General features: G+C 36.4%; 1 protein-coding gene across 2 annotated transcripts in view; it reads right to left on the bottom strand.

The window, feature by feature from the left end:
- The window catches only part of CSMD3 (CUB and Sushi multiple domains 3), a 1,215,628-nt gene that overhangs the window by 171,937 nt on the left and 1,023,765 nt on the right, over positions 1-19,926 (bottom strand). For both annotated transcript variants that reach the window (XM_073330296.2, XM_073330291.2), the window contains 5 exons: positions 13,650-13,768; positions 10,098-10,167; positions 9,535-9,651; positions 5,508-5,717; positions 3,066-3,254 (listed from right to left, as the gene is read on the bottom strand). In XM_073330296.2, coding sequence (XP_073186397.1) covers positions 3,066-3,254; positions 5,508-5,717; positions 9,535-9,651; positions 10,098-10,167; positions 13,650-13,768 — 705 coding nt within the window. The remainder of the gene's footprint in view (positions 1-3,065; positions 3,255-5,507; positions 5,718-9,534; positions 9,652-10,097; positions 10,168-13,649; positions 13,769-19,926) is intronic.

Raw genomic sequence — 19,926 nt, 5'->3', positions numbered from 1 at the left:
CTGACTTGGTGTGAGTGTGGAGGGAGAGAAAGTATGCAGTGCAGAACAAGAAGGAAAGCAATTTTGCATTTCCCAAGAGTGGTTCTGGCTAAGTAAGCAAGAATTCTTCCTACAGTTTCCTGAAGAAGTGTGCCCTCTCAATCCTTCATCCAGTGCACTTATGGCTCTAAAGTTTTTAGTTATATATATGCATTACATAATAATGTCTAAGGCAGACTGCTGAACTCATGATTTTCCCCTCATACTTTTTCTCTCTAATTTTTCCTATTTCTCTATAGACAACATTGAGGGACTAGGGCATAGAATCCAAAGTGTATCCTGTATATGCCCACATCATCCTTAGTGGTGCAGTATGGAGACTTTCAGCATTCTACTTGGCATGCAGGGCTATACGGAGATCTATGTCTATCTTCTCCACAGCCAAGCAAGCCACACATTGCATTTCTGCTGCTTTTATATTTAATGTGTCCACAGAGACAAGCAAATGATTTGGGACAATTTCTTAACTATGCTAGGATGAAGACCAACAACTGGAATTTATTAGGGCTTTATCAGAATCAAATATCTTAGAAAATCAGAATCTCAAAGAAATGACAGTGAATTATTTTTTTCTCCTCTTTTGGCATGGAAGCAAAATGATGAAAAAAATCTGTATATTGAGATCTGATTCAGGCTGTTTGACTCAAGGAGGCAGGCATTATTTGATAAGTCATATTGTTAGGATATAGATATTCAGGTCTGTCTGTAAAGGCCTATACTCTAAGAATTTAGGTGTATTCTTATCACTTGGCCAGTTATAGAGGTATAAAAGAAAGAATCAAAATCACTGTCTCCCGGTGTAAGGTCCTTCTCTTACTGTGACAGTCTGAGGCCCTGTGCTTAGGCTATGGCCTTTGGCTAAGCAGCAGAGGCAGCCATAAGCTGGGAAGCGACCGGTCACATCCTCACATTCCAACCTAGTCACACTGAAATAAGGTGCTATTGGGCTGTTAGGAATACAATCCTGTCCTGATAATGCCTATCACCTCCAGAGAAAGGGAAGTGCCAAAAGATGTAAAAGGAAACTTAGTTTGATAGCATCCTGTCTGGCAAGAACTCACTTATCAATAGCTGGGATGTGAAATCCTCACTTCTGTATTGTTTTGTCATTATAGTTCCCACTTTGCTATTGTTTGTCTGTATAATATCTGTGTGGTTCTGTGATTGTTTCTGTCTGCTGTATAATTAATTGTGCTGGGTGTAAACTAATTAAGGTGGTGGGATATAATTGGTTAAATAATCATGTTACAATATGTTAGGATTGGTTAGTTAAATTTCACTAAAATGATTGGTTAAGGTATAGCTAAGCAGAACTCAAGTTTTACTATATAGTCTGCAGTCAATCAGGAAGTGGGTGGGTGTGTGGGTGGGAAATGGGAACAGGGAATGGGGGTGGGGAAATTGGAATCATGTTTACCTAAAGGGGGAAATGGGAACAGGGACACAGGTAAGCCTCTGTGGTGTCAGAGCTAGGAAGGGGGACACTAAGGAAGGAAACTGGAATCATGCTTGCTGGAAGTTCACCCCAATAAACATTGAATTGTTTGCACCTTAGGACTTTGGGTATTGTTGCTCTCTGTTCATGTGAGAAGGACCAGGGAAGTAAGTGGGTGAAGGAATAAGCCCCCTAACACATACATTTATAGTATGTTAAAACAAATATATTACATTAAATATTGTTAAAAAAAATAAAAAAAATATTCTCCTCTCCAGTTAAGCATACAAGAAAAACAAAACAAAAAATACCAACTTGATTTTCATGCTTTGGAGAACTTTAATCTGAAATAACAACAAATGCAGGTAGAAGATACCTAATTATCTTTAAAAAAGCAATCACGACATAGTAAAATATTTACACATTTACTTAATAAAGATATTACTTCAGATGCTTGCACAAAAAATGAACAGATGCAATTCCTCTGCAAGTTGAGCCATCTTGCCATTCCCTCGTTATCTAGTACATTAGATCATAACCACTGCCAATTAGGTTGACCACCCATCTGCGTCCCTTCCTAACGATTACAGGAAATGCCAGACTCTGCCTGTAAAGAAGATCACTAAACAGCTACATCCACTCGGCAAACAGCTAGCTCACATGGGACCAAAACAGACAAACACCAGGACTTCAACAACACAATCTGTGGTCAATAAGTTTTTTTTTTCCTCATTATCTTATTGCCAACTAGTCACCCAACCTGATCTGCATCACAGAAACCTAGCTGACACAGTCGGTCTGGTGTCCTTTTACCTGGTCTCCTCAGGAAACTTTTTTCACCACAGAAATAGATGCAGAAATACCTTCTGTAAGCAGCATAGCCATTCTATTTCCTTCTGGGCTCAAATGCAGGAAAAGCTCCCTCAAATCAAAATCCTTTGCAGCTGCTCACTTCATATGTGAGCCCACAAGTAAAGCTAACATGGATATACTTCTAGCTCTACATCCTCAAATTCCAAACAATTTAAGTGGCACGGCAAAATAAACTTGCAAACAGAGCTAACCAGAGGAGGAAAATTCTGTTTTGCAACAACTTTTAAGGTTTCTTAATTTATTTATTTTTCTGTTGCAGAAAGATAACAAAACCATGTGTATGTCTGACTCAGGTTCAAATCCCTGATTAGCCTTATTCAGAGCAGAGTTTTTCATTCCAAATCAAGCAGAGCAGGGACTTAACCCTAGGTTTTACAAATCCCATCCCAGTAATCTAGCCACCTAGTTATGGACTTTTTCCAACAAAATTTTGTGTAAACTGATAAATCTCCATGAAATATTTTGGTTTTGACAAAACAGCCCAATTCCAACCAGCTCTTCTCTCAGACTGCTTTCTGTCTAAGAAAAACACAGGGCTCTACCAACTGAGCTGAAAGAGAAATCTTAAGGAGCTGTCTGTGGCAGTAGTAATAAGTAAAGTAAGGCTTTTCAGTACAGCCTGTAGACAGACAACAAATTATTAAACAGTAAGAGAGGTCTGATTTGATGAAGTAAAGGGAAGGGGAATATGGATGGCATATCTTTACACAATACATACCTTCACACCTGGGGAGAGGATGGTTCCAATTACGACTGACTCCATGTAGACAAGTCAGTGCTGAATTTCCAATTAAGGTGTACCCAGGAAAACACTCAAATGAAATTGTTTGTCCTACAGTAAAGTCATTTCCAATAACAAAACCATTACGGAATGGCCGGGGGTCAGGACAGCTTTGCAACTGATAAGCTGAAATAAATAATAATATTTTTTTTAAAATAGTTCTAAAATGTAATATCAGTTCTGATCTGTATGTTAATGCTTTAGTATTAGAAGCTTTACATTTAGGGTGACAAAAGGAAACTCCTTGCTCTTCTTTCATATTTCACCAAAGGAAGAAGAATATAAAGCCTTACAGTCATTTAGTCACTTTATGACACAGCAATAATCAAAGACCATCTGATCTGCATAGGGGAGAATGGTGGCGCTATACCCCAGCCAGGGCGGTAGGAAGTAACCATGCAACACCATCAGGAGCTCATTCATTCACACAGGAAGCAGTCACTGCTACATGCCTTGAGGTGTTCACTGACCTCTCCTTTTTGCTGGTATGTGCAAAAAAGCAACAGTATACCATGGCTTTAAATATTTTGGAGTGTATTGCCCCTACCTATGCACTAATGGGAGATATTCTTGCACTTTGGAAAGCACAAGAACTGCAGTTTTGTCCAGCTCCTGTTCAGAAGGAGAAGAGAGTGACAGAATATGCTCCTTATGCCCTCTCCCCATGAACCTATGCAAAGTCAGGCCACTCCTGGTTCTGTCGATGACTACTAACTGCAGCCCAATGCATTACATATGCTGAAAGAGAACAGCTGACATTAAGGCTACTTATCTTCATCTCCACTCTGTTTTTTCCTAGCAAATCTAAAAATATAAAAGGTCCCAACACTGTGCTTCGACATCACAGATTTACTGGTGAAAGTGTAAAGAGTATAAACCTATTTCACAATTTCAGATGGCCTTTTTCAAGAAGTCATGAAATACCCAGACTTCCTCTGCCTTGTATCGTGGAATTGTTGAGGACAGAGGTGTTCCACCAAATCTGGACAATTTGGAGACCCCAATTTGGAGACCATGATTGGACCCCTATATACATAGGTTAGTATCAATATCTCTCTAAAATGTTGAAAGCATTAAGAACAATTTTTCAGGACCCTTCATCACACATGCAGTGTCTCTTCCAAAATATATTTAATAGATGTAGCTCTGATTAATTAATAAATAATAATAATCTACACTTATATAGCATTGTATCACACTTTTGTGGTGCATAGATCTCAAAGTGCTCCTTGGCAAACAGCATATTATTTTGTTCATATGGCACTAAATCTAGATTCCCAAAGAAGCCAACTAGAATTTGCCTAAACGTGGAGTTAGGAACATGTTAGAAGAGACTTCAAGATTTGGGATTTGGAGTGTGATTCTGGTCATTCTAACATTTTCTAAGAAGCTTTACTGCAGGGTGGTTTCTATAATAACATGGGGTATTCAGTTTAGTCTGGATCTTTACCAATTCAGATGGTGGCTAGATGATGCATCTCACATAAGCCATACCATGAAAATGGTTTTTATTTAAAATATGTCGGCCTTTTCTTTGAACAAGAGTGCTGATCCAAATCCTTCAGAATGTGGCTATGTCACCAACAACTTTGTTTTTATCAGTCTTCACAAGCTCTACAGGGCTGGCCTGCTTAGCACTTGTGCAGGAGTTTTCCAAAGAAATCACAGGCTGCTGCAGAAAGTGGATCTGGTGATTCACTGCATGGTATTGTTCCCTCTTCGACTATATCAAACCAATGTCCCAGAATGACATTCTTTTCTCACTCCCCTCAACCCTCATTCGATGGGGGAATGACTGGGTCCCAGCAATGGGTTGGCTGAGGACCAAGATGGGTAAAGGAGGAGGGCTGTCAGCAGTCTCCCCCGCCCCCCATGGATGTAAATGATTATAGAATTACCTGCATCCCACACTTTTACCCGCCATATACCCCCTGATATTTAGGAATAAAGTTATGGCCTAATTAAACAACATCCAGTGTCTCCTGTCATTCTTCTGGCATAGCCAGACAATGGTATTAAGGCCCACTGTGCTGTTAAATTTCCTACACCTTATTTCCAAAGGAGTAGGAATATGATCTACAATGTACTGTCCACTTCCAACACAGACAATTATTTGTCTTTATACATTCCCACTGCACTTTAAATGGATATAGTACTCATCTTCATTTTTTCCCCAAAATGATTATTTGATCTAAATTGTTAAGTAGCCTCTGCATCCCACCACAGTGCCAATTTAATTTATTAAATTGTGCATAACACTTTGTTTTTGAAACATGCACAAATCTTTTCCAGAATAAGCCTTCATATTTATTTTCTAACAATGAAAAAATAGCCTTTAACAACCAGCTTGTTCACACATAAGTGTATCAAATCACTCACCTTGGTATATAATATGAAAGCCTTGTTTGTTCTGTGAGTAGTCACTGTGAAAATATAAGCTGGTTTCATGAGTTGTACTAAACAGAGAAGCTGGTAACTGAGGACCACTAAGTCTCCCAATAACAGTACTAGTTTCTGTAGATCCACTTCTTACTTCTAAGTAATCATGTATTGTCTCAGTTGAGAAATTTACGAATTGCAAATGCACACCTGAAAAACAATATGGGCAAACAAAAGCGTTTGGTATCCAATGAATAAAGATCAGTTATGCAAATTATATACAGATGAACATTAGAAATTCATGTATTAGTGGTATTAAACAATTACAATTATACTGCAGGATGTCATGTTGGTTACTCAGTAAAAAACAGTCTTTCCTCTTTTTACAGTAATTACTAAACCTAATGCCCCAGCAAGAGAAAGAATACTGATGTTGAAAGTGCTGTCTGTCCAAAGACATACAAACCAAAGCCTGGACCTTTGAGGTAATTAAAAATCCCATGGCATGTTTTGCAAAACTAAGGGTTTTATTCCTAATATCTTTGCCAAATTCCACTTTTGGTAATTACAGTCTAATAACCTCAATTGTACCTTTCATTTCAGTTGTGTTCCATCCAAGAAAAATATGCATTTCAATGGTAGATAAAGTGATCTCTAAATAATATACTTCAGCGTGCTTTGATTTTTTTAAAGGGGGCACTATGTACAAATCAATAAATACCATATACATAATTTATTTCAGTCTTTCAAAAGAGGGTGTACTCTAACATTATGGAATACATTTTTCTGCACTTCACACTAGGAATTAGAAATGCAGTTCTTATACTTAATTCCCCACGCACTGTGCTGAAGGATGCTCTTATAAATAATGAGACAGTTCTGCATCTTTGATTCAATGAGGAACAACAAAAGAATTTACGAGATGAGTTGCAGATTATCTGTCCCCTCCAGATGATTTGTTACAATTATTAGGGGACAGCAGAAAGAGGAACTGCTCAACCAAAATACAGGATACTGGACCCATTAAACATTTTCCCTTTTTATGTTGTTTTGAATAAGGTAAAATAAAACAGCATTTTTGTTTTGTCTGAAGTTATTTAATGCCACTGTACAATGATAATGCAGTGCTTTCATTACAAAGATGATTGAGTCCCTTTGGTGGCAAAGACAATCATCATGATTTCATATAATGTTCAATTAAGACATATAATGTCAATATAATTATTGAATAATCATTAATAATTTTGTAACTATCTAAATCTTAACATTTAAATAGTGTTTGTCACTGCAACCTCTAGAGATTTCTTTCCGGATATAATGCAAGCTTTGTGAGTAGTTTTCTGAGATATGTAACATTTGTATTTTATAGGAACAAGTTTAGTACATGATTTAATTACAATTACTTCTGCCTCTGTACCTATGCTCTGTTTGCTTTGGAGAAAATCTCATAACAACATACAGACTTCTTCCATTATAAATTTGTTCTCTCCTTCTTTGATTCTGCCATCCTTTCAAGTTTAGGTTAACATGACTAAAACTAAACCTGCTGTGTTTTTCCTCTCTAAAATAACATCCATTTCGCCCATTCTCTGTTTCTGTTGGCAAAACCACCTTCCATCCAGTCATTCAGGCTCATAAACTCTCTCTCTCACACATCATGCAATCAGCTTGTGTCCCAATCTTGCCCCTTTCTTGTTCTGTAACATTTTTAGAGTTGGTAATTTATTTCAGTTCACAGACCTAAAACTTCAAATGCCTCATAATCATGGATGGTTGCTTGATAAGTGCCATTTCCTCCCCTCTAGCCTCCTTGACTCTCACATTCCATGCTCACCCTTCCACTCCATGCAAATGGCAGCTCTGAAATAATCTTTGTTGCCTGTCACTCAAGTCACAATGGCCCTTCTCTCTTTTAATTACTCCACCGTTGCTCTCTTCCACTATATCAAGTTCAAACTTTTTGCCTTCTCTTTCCAGACCTTTTAAAAACCATTTCCATCTTCCCTACTTGTCCACTTTCATTGAAATTCTGTCATCCTTCCATTTTGACTCAATGTTGTGTTTGTTTGTCTCATTAATGTCTTCATATTTTTCTGCTTTGGATATCCTCCATTAACTGATCCATAAGTTTATTAGTCTCTCCTGAATTAGGCATACAATGGCACAACAAACATTTTTTATATATATAATCAGGGAAAAATCTCAGAAAGAATAGCAAAAATATCAAATGAAAAATCCATTTAAATCAATTGCAAATTAGCCATGATTGAATATTCATATTTAACTAATAGTTGAAAATAACTGTAAATTAAGTGCCCTTTGTTTTTAGTACTTTCTCACACAAACAGTGGTGAAGATAAAGATGATCTGAAAGTTAAAAAAGCCTGTAACCAAAAATTCAAACTCAGGAATGTACCCTTATTTGAAAAGTACTTAGTCAGGTGCTTAAGTCCTATTGAATGGCAGGAGCACTGTAGAAAAAAAATTGTATGTGGACATGTAATTTAAAGACTGAATCATAATGCCTACGCATAATGCACAAGTGGCATCCTTAATTCTGGAATTTCCTAACTTTTGAGTGCTTGACTTTACAATCTTAATGATGTTCTTTTGTGTGTGTGTGTTTCTGTTTGAGTAATCTGTAAACATATTAATTAGAAATCATTTGTATGAACATACCAAGTATATTTTTAAAGGTGAACTGGCTCTTATTAATATGAAATCACAGCAAAAGGACAACAATAGACAGTGCAGCTGACAGGCACTGTTTTCTGGTATTTTCTGGAAAAAAAATTGTTCTCAGATTATTTTATTTGGATACATCTATCATGTAGCAGAAGATAATGTGTGCCCAGACCCCAAAGATGTGTTTTGTTCAGGAAGAATTATGATGAGTTTAATATTCTTGAATATATAGAACTGTGTGGGAAATAGTTTTCATGTCCCACAAAACATTTCAAGATTTCAAAACTTTTCCCATTTGCCCATTTAGGACAAAACTGAGCACTTATGGAATTTAAAAAAAAAAACAGAAATAATTTTTGGGAGCAAGAAACCAAAATAGCCAGGTGGTGAGGGCAGACACCTTGAATGTAGGAGACCTTGGTTCAACTCCGTACTCTGCCTTGCTCATGCATCCCATGTGAATGCCCCGGCTATTCTGGAGTGGAATTTTTTCTCACCTTTTGTATAAATAAATATTCATTGGACAAGGAACTTGAAGCTGGGTCTCCATTCTCCCAAGTGAGTGTAAGAACGGATAGGCCATCAGGGCAGTCTCTCTCTGGCCCAATGATACTTTATGGGTAAATGTATTTGGTGTTTAACAATAAGTTCTAAAGACATATTTATTCCATAGAACGCTATTAGCTTCATCCCTATTGAATTCCATGGGACATTTTGATAAAGTCTATTACACCATAAAGTCTGTTGCCAAGATCTTCTATTTAAATGATAACTGAACAGAGGTTGTGCTTTTACTAGTGCTTGGATGTGGAGAAAAATTCCTGCCCTGCTACTTATCAGTCTGGCAGGGAAGGGAGGAGAATTCCCTTCTCTGACCAGAAGTGTATAATTTACCAGATAATTAACTGGAATCCATCTAACCCCAAATTTTTCAGATCCACTCTTAGAAGTTAAAGGTGCTGGCCACCAACATAGATGGCATATGTGTCACAGTGAGTGGGTTTTGCAACACTGAAAATAAGTGCATAATTAACATACATACTATAAATATAAAATGACTATAAGGATGGGGTAAACTTTAAAAATAGTAAACTAGTTTTATATTTAATAGCAGATACAAGCAAGTAACAGTAGTTGAGTGAATTTTACCATTGTTTTCTTTATGCACAAGCCCTTTATAACCTGATTCTCAGTTGTATGACACTGCTAATCTTTAAAATGTATTTTAAATCCACTGGCAGAAATTTGTGGAACAATATAAATATATAAAATATTTTAAAAATTGTTAAGTATTTTAAAGCCATAAACACAAGACACAAGTAATTCTTGAAAGGATACATACCAAACCCAACAGGCAGTTTTATTGTCCATGTGCAATCTAAACTGCTGGGATAGTTTCCAGGAAACCCAGGGCTAAGAATCACTCCACTGAAGTCAGACATAGCACCACCACATTGTGCTGCAAAATGAGGGAGATACTTATAGGCAGTAGTTACAATCAAGGCATACTATTGAGAATCTTTTCAATTTTAATCACTCTTTCTCTCTTTCTTTCATAGTTTTCTATAGAACTCACCAGTGTAGTATCTAAAAGATACATTAGCTCTGCCTAAAGAGGTCCCTGGAAAACTTGATAAGTCTTCTGCTCTTCTCCCTTCCCTCATAGAGGAGGTTCTACTTGTGACATATTTCCTCCTTTCTTCCACATATTTGACTATTGTGGGAAAGCTTTGCCAAAGAGGACAGTTTTGTAGTACACTCTGATAGACTACAGATCGATCTGATCTCCTTTGGATGTGTATTCTATAATCAAACACCCCTGACTGAGAATGCTTTATCTCCAGGTCTTGCATAATTTTCAGTCTAGCAAACTGAAGAAGCAAATTTTACATACAATGAACATACCTAAACATATTGGAATAGGGTAATTCCATCTTCTCACTGGTCCAGGCATACAGGTAATATGTGAATGCCCCTACAATGACAAGACAAGACATATATTAACACATTTTCCAAATACAGTACACTACTTCTTTATAGTCATAACAATAACATGCAGTGATACTCATTGACAACATCAATATAAATAAAAAGGAAGAGCTTATAAAATGTTTAACTCTATTTTTACTTTTGTAGTTTGTACTTTACCGGACCATGTAATCCTTACTTGTGTGACTACCCACCCCTTTAACAAAATGGTTCCATGGTTTGTAATTTTATTGCTGGTACTAAGAATACAAGTTTGAATTCTGTGTTACTAGCCATAACATTTTGATTAGCTGAATCATACTGTAAAGTTTAAAAAATCAAGATCTAAACCCAACTAAAGCAATTCAGTATTGTTTAACTATTAGTATATTCCAATACTAATGCTTTAGCAGATTTGGCAAAGATATTTACATTTAGGTCAAGAAAAATGTATTCTAAAGGATTAAACCACTCTTGACAGAAAAACAAGTCGGTTTAAGTGTCCAGAAATTAAAACATTAGAGTTTCAGTACTGTTCTCTATAAGAAGCAGTGCTCTTTTACAACAAAATATGTGCCATAAATGTTCCAAAATGGCTCCTTTGGTATATCAAGATAATCCAAATCAAGATGGTTCCAAGACACACCCAGAGACAGCCACTATGTGGCTCAGCATCTCTCATGTAATCATGAATGTCTGGGTTGGGGTATCAAACAGAAAGTTAAAAGAACTATAATGCATCTGGCCTCTGTTGGAAAATTATAGAGTGTATATTTCAAGATGTTCTTGTTAGAACCATTTGTGCAACCTTGATTTGAAATGAGCTGCTTTTATTCTTAAAGCTGTATTGCAGTTCAAAGCCTACAGTATCTGTAGGAACTGAGTATTTGTAAAGCCCACAATCAGTAATTTAAGGCAATTTATTAATTAGTCTGCAGCCCACTTATCTTCTCTCCTAGCAGAGAAAAAAAGCATTTCCATCTTACTGCATGCTATCAGCTCAGGGTTGACATAAAACCGAAGTCACAATATCAAATTGTATGTGATGGCAAAAGAGTCCAATGGGATTGTGTGTGTGTGTGTGTGTGTGTGTGTGTGTGTTTGCATGGTCTATGCTGTTAATTATTACATTTGGTTTTTTTTCACATGTTCAGTGTGACTCATCTGTTCACACTCCAGTATTTTTGTATGAAATAAAACAAAGGTGAAAATACACAGAAATAATTGTTTGGTTGCTCCTTAATGGCAGCCTCCTACAATCATCCTCATGCTGCCTTCCTTTTCTAGGCAACATGAGGAATAAACTGAGACCTCCATAAGGTCACAGTCAAAGCTGCAAGAAAAGCATTAGGAGCGGCAGAGGCCCCATCAGCTAATCTTGAAAGATAGGGAGGTCACAGCACTAAGATGATCCCATGGCTTAGGGGGGAGTATGAGGAAGGATGAGGACAGAAGTCCCAAATCCAAATAGCAGTTTGCAGAACTGAGTGAGGATGAGTAAGGAATATAAAGGCAAGGAGGGAAAACAAACATTCCTGTTGCAAAAGCTCTGCCATCCTGAGCGTACATACTTTCCATTGTTGTCACTCATGCTACCTCCTGTTGCTAAGCAGAGGGAGCAAGGAACTCCACAGCAACCACTTACATAATCAAAGCCAGAGAGTAAACCATGTATGTCTACATGAGCTGTGAATCACATCACCCAGCTCCAAGTGTAATTGTAGCCAAAGAGTTATATCCATCCTCTGTCCCCAGCCCAAGGGAGACTCCTTGCACGGTAGGTGCTGGAAGTGTTCTTTTAAGCTTAACACCCTTGTGAAGAAGAATTCTTGACTCCTTTTCCTGTACAGAGATCCCCAATAAAGTGTTTGGATTCAGCACTGGTGCTTGGGACTAGGTTTGGCTTGAAGTGAAGAATAAATAAAATGTGGTTGACATGACAGGGTGAAAAAGCTTTGCTGCCATTTGTATGATCAAGAGACACACTATTATTAATAATGATCTCTCAGTTTACAATATCCATTGCATTATTTTACAGTAGGATCTACAAAATTTTAGGTTCTTTTGATAATCCATCCATCACAATACCATGTGGGTCCTAACAGAATTGTGTGAAGCAGGTGTTGGAATGATTTGTGTTTGACACCCTTCCCTCTAATGCACAGAATCTGGGTCTGATGACAGAATTTTTTGTGTGCATTTTACGCGGTAGCGGAGTATAGAAGGCTAGACGGATGTTACTGAGAAAAGGAAAGGCAAAGAAATGAGTCTTTACTTTTGCTCATAAGGTGTCAAGAACTAGTTAATAACTTATGTATTATTACATCACATCAAGAAAGCTTTTTGCTTCATGATGCATGTCATTAGCTAAGAAAGTTAACAATACATTTTCTATAAGTAATTTACATTCTGTTGTGTTCTCTCTCTTTTATGCTCTGAGAGAGTTAAATAAAATGAAGACACAATGGGTGAGGTAAAACGTTTTTTTGGACCAACTTTTGATGGCAACAGAGACCAGCTTTGTAGCTTATACTAACAGAAATTGGTCCAATAAAAGATATTATCTCACCCTCCTTGTCTCTCTAATATCCTGGGAGCATCATGTCTACGCCACTAAATAAAGCAAAGAATATTAACTATAGAGTCTGATGAAAAAATAATATGTTTTTAGAGGAAAATAATCTATCAGTTGGATCCTTAGTCCTTCAAAGAGTGACACAAATCCACACAGTACTAGGTTTTGCATTTGGTTTTCTGGTTTAGCTGAAAGAAGTCTGAAAAAAAAATCCAAACCTCTGACGTGGGCAGACAGTTTCCTATTGGATGCACATCTGAGGAGACTCAAATACATAAAATATTCCTTACAAAACTAATTGTAATTCATGCTCACTAAATTGCCTCCAGACCGATCTTATTTAGTACCATGGAATAGCTTGTTTTGAAAAAAAAAAAAAAACTACCCATTTTTGAAACTTTCCTTTGGGTTAAAATAGTAGAAAAAGTAACAAACAGGAAACATCTGAAATAAAACCATATGTATAATCTGCTTTCCTGGAAAAAAATGATCTCCCAGTGGCAGAATTCCCTTCCCATTGTTTGTTTACTGTTTTTTCTCCTCTTCAAATTCTTTTCATTTTCCTCCTAGATTTCATGATCTAATGCTATTATTCATCAATTTATTTATTTAATTTAGATTATCAGATTATCAGGGCTGAGACCAAGACATACGACATCTGTTAAGACTTATGCACACCAAGAGCATCAATAGTAAATAATAACAACAGGAAGAGAAAATAGAGATCAACACTTTTTGGAGGACAGTTGGATAGTGGTAGATCTTATATTTGACACAAAGGGACTTATCAGCCCTGCAAAGCCATCATCCATTCTATTATGATGACATTTTCAGTGTGGAGTTGATATAGAAGAACTTGGTCATAAAAAATATTGAAGTGAAAGACAGATTTTGAAACTGTAAAATTGACCTACCTGAAGGGAATATCCCTGATCACAGTGGAAAGAGACCACATCTCCAACCATGTATCTATCTCCAATTTTAATTCCATTGCTAGGGGTCTGTGGTTCAGGGCAAGAGTCCAAACCTATAGCTGTGAAAAGTTGAAAAGTTTAGCAATTAGAATGTAAACTTCATCTGTTTTCAATTATAAAATGCTCTGCATATTGGCTGATGCTGCGTATCGGCAAGTGTGAGGTGGCTCTCAGGTGCCTCCAGGAGCCCACTGTTAAAATTATGCCAACCTGTATGTATACAAATTTCAGCAATGACTTATTCTTGTGGCTCATACAAAATACTTCTGAAAACAAAAATCTCTGTCTTTTGGAGTGAAGCAGATTGCACAAAATGTGAGGTGTTAAAAAACCCCACAGTGAGGAGGACATTTCTATACAGGTTCTTGCCCCATTCCTCTAGTTCAGTGTTCAGTAATTTTTATTCAACCATGCAGACTTTCATGACATGTCATATTTAAGCAAACCTTAACTAAACAGAAGCTATCATCTCATGTTAAACATTTTCCCCATTATATCCAAATACTTCAGAAAATAATACAGCACCACTGTAGTGAATACTCTCATTCTACAATAGGATATAGCAGAAATAGATGGGTGTTTTAAGATGGGTACTGAGAATGATTGCAACAACTTCTCTATGAAAGGCTGATAAGACTGGGACTATTTAAAGACTAGACAAATAAAAGGAGATACACTGAACACCAGTATAGATATTTCCAATATAGATGTAAATTAGGGTTGCCAGGTGTCCCGTCCTCAACTGGAACACCCAGTCAAAAAGGGACCCTCCCCAGCCCGGTGAAAATGAGCGAGTGAGTGAGGGTGGGGGAGAGCGAGCAACACAGGGAGGGGGGATGGAGTGTGCGGGGTAGGGCCTCAGAGAAGGGACAGGGCAAGGGTGTTCGGTTTTGTGCAATTAGAAAGTAGGCACAAAGTTGGCATGTAATAAAAAGTATGTTTGGCAAGAACTGATATGTCTTTATACTGTCATGAGGGAAAAAGAAATGGCCTCCACAGACCTTCTTCATAGCATCAATCCAGAAAGTAGTTAAGCATGTTCTTAAAATTAAGCATGAGTAATTCTACTGACTACTAACAGGCTTAAAGTTAGGAATACAATCAAGTGCTTTGCTACATCAGGGACTATAGACATATGCTCCTGGTATGCATGCTAAGGGGGGAAGTTTGTGGGATTTCCTTGTCAAAATATTGGCATCATTGGCATTTGTATGTCTGAAAACATATTAAAGTGACTGATTGCTTCATCTGGAAGTGTTTCATCTGGAATTTTCAAAGAAAATTTAGTTTACCCTTTAAAAAAAGTGCATGTATATAGTATATGAAAATTGAAAGCTGATAAAGTTCTTAGTGGTATACAAAATATGTCATATAAATTAGGTCCTTTATGAGACATATTTTGCATATCACTAAGAAGTGTAATCAGCTTAATATTATAACAGCATCAGTTAGTTTGATTGATAACACCAAAATAGAAACACAAAAATCCAACTTAAATGCCTGCTATTTAGGAACTAAGATGATGATTTTTTAACAAAGAATTGACACACTAATTCTTATCCTAAAAAAGTAAGCTGTAGTATATCACTTTGTAAATGCACTTATATTGCTAGAAAAAAGATTACTAGATTAATACTGCTGGAGCCTGAAGACTGGTTATCCATGCAACGGGTAAAATATAAGACAACAGCAATGCAAGCTTCACACTACACAAACATACCTCAAACCTAACTTGGATAAACCACTTCAAATGCCTATTCAAGACATTGTTCTCTTTACTAAGACTACCAACCATGATGTCTGTTTTGTGTTGTGGACATCTGATCATCAAGATCTGGACATAATTAACATAGGCCCCCAAACACATCACTGAGGGTAACCACTTCCGGTCACTGTTAACTTAGGCAATAAATTACTTGAGGATAAATGACCTCTTATGGTGCCTGAAGAGTTTACACTCATTACTTGGTTGGTGAAATCTAAGAATGTGTGATACCAGTACTAGACTTAAAAAAAAAAAAAGATATATATATAGTAATGAAACTTAAGAAATGGCTTTTTATTTCACGACTTTATTTACTGTTCTGATATAATAATACATCATAACTGCAAAAATAATCCTTCTCATTATCTGGGTTTGAGTTTTTGTTACTAAGTTATAGAAAGTATAGAATTATAGAAATTAGTTCACTGGGTCCACTACTGACTATTCCATGCGACAAGAAGACCTCTACTATTAGGTCACCTGCTCTAACATCCTCCAGTACAACCCTTTACTATTATTTTGTCAGTCCAATTTTAATTCCGGGGCACAGGAAATCTTTTAATGTCACACAATGCTCCCCAGTCAAATAAGGTATGATAACACCTAAACTTATGATAACACTTATGGATATACCACTTCCCTAGAATCCTGGAAAAGTGATCCAACCTGTTTTCTTCTGATATATATCCCACTACCCCATGAAGACTACAGTGCATCAATGAGGTTTGGTCAAATACTTATTCTATTATTTTAAAAAGCTTCAATAAGCTATATTAACACACCCCACCATCTCTCTCTCTTTTACACACTCTCTCTCTCTCACACACACACAAATACTGTTAAACAGCCTGTGAATTAAACTGTCAGTCCACTGAAGAACATTTACAAGAATTACTGAAAAAAAACATTTACATATCTGTACGAATTGATTCCTGGTTCCAAACTCTTTAAATATATCACTAGTAGAACTGCAACTGTTAGAAACACTGATGTTATATTTATGGATGGATAAAAGAAAATATTAATAATCATTTATTATTTGTTATTATCACTACTACATCTGGTCAAATATAGGCATTTTTCACAAAACTCAAATATTTCTTGCTACCCGATGTTTAGCCGCGAAGTTCCTTCTGGGATACAAATCTCTTGAAGTAATTTTTATACTGGTTTAGTAATCATAAAAAAGAACTTCCATGTTTAAAAACTGAACATTTTGTTTAAATATTAAACATGACAACTTTCCTTTTGATTGTTAAGCCAGTATTAAAGTAAGCTGAAAACTTGTTTGCAGTCTCTTACAAAAGGTTCCTATGAAGCCAGGGTCACAAATGTTCCCTTGAAAAATAATACAGAGTAGGTTCAGAAATGCCAGTTACAAATAAAAAGAGTACTTTCCAACACATTTCATGCAGTGAAAACTCCATTAACTTTCAGATTGCTGAGCTGAGGAAATTGGATGGAGGCAGTTTTTAACCTTTATTTTATTGGTATATGTGCACTGTTAACATGGCTCCTTTTTTTTTCTTCTGAACATTCAGCAGTAATAAAATGTCCACAGTTAACAGATAGCCTAAAACATGGAGGCAGCCAGGCTACTTTGCCTTCTCTCACTTAATAAAAAGACAGTTTGTAAATAAACAGTTTAACTTATGCCCCACTTTTGTTCCTTACACAGACTCCCTAACTAAGAGTGAATCATATGATGAGGGAACTCATAGGAATTGATTATGCTATATTAATTACTTGAACTATTAAAAGTTTCCGCTTGTTCAAATCATGCACAGAATTTATTTAACTGCACCCTTACTAAATCAAAAGACAATATATCCCATGCTACACAAACCTGGAAAGCAAACAAAAAGCTCTAACAACTAAAACTCTGGTAAAAACCTCTCATTATACAGCACAGGGCAAAATTATTCCTCCCTCCAAAACAACAAAAGGACAACAGCCTCAATACAGAGGGGAAATTTCTTTGAAAAATAAACCAAATGACATGTTGGATTAAAACAATTGTGTGTTGAATAATTCCATGAATGCCTTAACCGGCTGATAAACACACACATCTTGGCTTAATTTCATTGTATGACTTTTTAAGGCACCATAATTTCACAAACAGATGGGTTAGATCTCTTGTGTACATAGTAATATTTATGTAACATGACTCAAAATTACATATACAATTCCATAGAGAAAACTTTGTTAAAATAATGTCAAGGTGGTCTGCTGAAATATTCGAATGTCAGAAAATGTAAAAGTTAAAGTTACATGTGTAACCTTAACCCCTTCTCAAATCATATAATTTAATATCAAACATTTTAAACATTTCAGATACAAATGTATAGCATCTTTTAATATTGTGTACTCCTCTGTATAGACTATAAATATTCCATAGAAGTCATTTACATGAAAGGTACACAGTATACATATGCAATATAGGGTGAAATCCTGGCACCACTGACTTTAAAGGGAACAGGAATTGAAATATAGAAACTAAGAAAAACAGTGGAAATTGCCAGATAAAGATCAAAAATTCACAGCTAAGTCATTTCTCTCTAGAATTGCAACTACTTATGTCTATGCTGCTGGTTACAATGAAATTGTACAGTATATGGCCGCTGACTTAATTATTAAAATTAATATCTTCAAGAGAAAATAAGTTATCATAGAAAACATCTAATTAAAAGATATACTGGAGCATATGAGGTGGACAGACCCTCCATACTGATGCAAAATTATATGAATACAATTATTTTGTGTTTGTTTGTTTTGGTCATTAAACTTTTGTGTGCCTTTGTATTTATCATGCAATATAGTTGTAGCCATGTTGGTCCCAGGATGTTAGAGAGAAAAGGTGCGTGAAAATCTTTTTTAATGGACCAACTCAGAAAAGCTGCATTTTAAACTTTAACTTGCTTTAACTTCATACTATTTTCTTTTGTGCTATGATCAAACAATATATGTGATATTAAATTTGTGCTTTGTACAACATAAGTAATTGAACTTTAATTTCTATAACAAATAAATGGTAACTCTAGGGACCTTGAGACAAACTCCAAGAGCTCTGAAGAAGAGTTATGTATAAGCTCAATAGCTTGTCTCTCACACCAACAGAACCTGGTCCAATAAAATATATTACCTCACCCACCTTCTCTCTCATAATACCTTTATTAATTTTAAAATAACATTACTTGGTACCTAGCAATTCAAATTACCCCTTTCTACCCCATAATGGTGGCAATGAATAGAGTTGAAGTGTGCATCTATATCAGATGCAAACACCACAAGGATAGCCTGTCTCAAAGTATTCTGGCAATTTTGCTTCCAGACAGAATCTAGAAGAGCAGAGCCAACTCTGGAGGAATGGTTCAAAACAATATGGGAGGTAGTTGTTACGGAAAAATTAACATACCGATTTTGTAGTCAGCAAAATATGCAGAGCACAACTAGATACTTAGATATTTGGTTATCATTAATTCAGTACTCAGATAAAGTACATTTACTTGCAAAAAATAACAGAATACCTGTCCAACTTTTTTTTAATATGAACATTTGATACATGTGCCTGGTTTTTTAAATATGTGAATCAAATATTTCACTTAATTTAATAAAATCATCAGAAACAGCACATCCTGGCTAGTGTAAATATGTTCACTCTGTAATATGGAAATACCCTGTTAAGTAGAGAGATTTAATTATTACATTTCTGTATGTTTCTCTGAACAAAAGCTGACTGTTGTAACAATTTTCGTTTTGTCTCTGATATTTATATGGAAAGGTTTTGTAAATCTGTTCAAATATCCTAAATAAACAGCTTTATTTTTAAAAAATGAGATATTATATAAAACAAAAGTTAACCCAATGTTTTGGAACCTCAAAAGAAGTGAAAGTTAGGTTTATCCAAGTTTTGGACAAAATATTTAGAGGATTCTGACTTTGTCAAAATTCTTTGCCTGTACCACACTTAGTCCCATGGACCTTTCCAAAGCTCTGACACCAAACACACCCTTCGCACCCGCTAACTAAGGCTATGCCTATGCTACAAGTGAGGGGTGTGATTCCCCTGCTCATGTACCCATACTCGCACTAGCTCTCATCAAGTTAGCCTGAGTATAAACAGTAGCTACTGTAGCACTGGTTATGGCAGTGGTGGCACAACTGAGACGGGCCAAGCACAAACACCTGAAAACTGGTGGGTATGCACTCGGCCCGGCTCAGCCCAGCCATGCATTTACTGCCACTACCTGTGGTACTGTGGCTACAGTGCTATTTGTACTTGTGCTACCTGATGAGAGATAGTGTGAGTATGTGTACACGAGCAGGGGAATCATACCCAGGGCTTGTACTGTAAACAGAGCCTAAGACTGGAGAGAGGGGTTTTTTGGTCCTAAGGAAATACAGAGGTAAAAGTACAGTAGTATAGTTTTGAATTTTGCACTAACCTATAGT

This window comes from Lepidochelys kempii, chromosome 2 (assembly GCF_965140285.1).
Source record: "Lepidochelys kempii isolate rLepKem1 chromosome 2, rLepKem1.hap1, whole genome shotgun sequence".
NCBI classification, from domain to species: domain Eukaryota; kingdom Metazoa; phylum Chordata; order Testudines; family Cheloniidae; genus Lepidochelys; species Lepidochelys kempii.
Note: the sequence above shows the minus strand (reverse complement) of the source record. Positions and strands in the feature narration are given on the sequence as shown.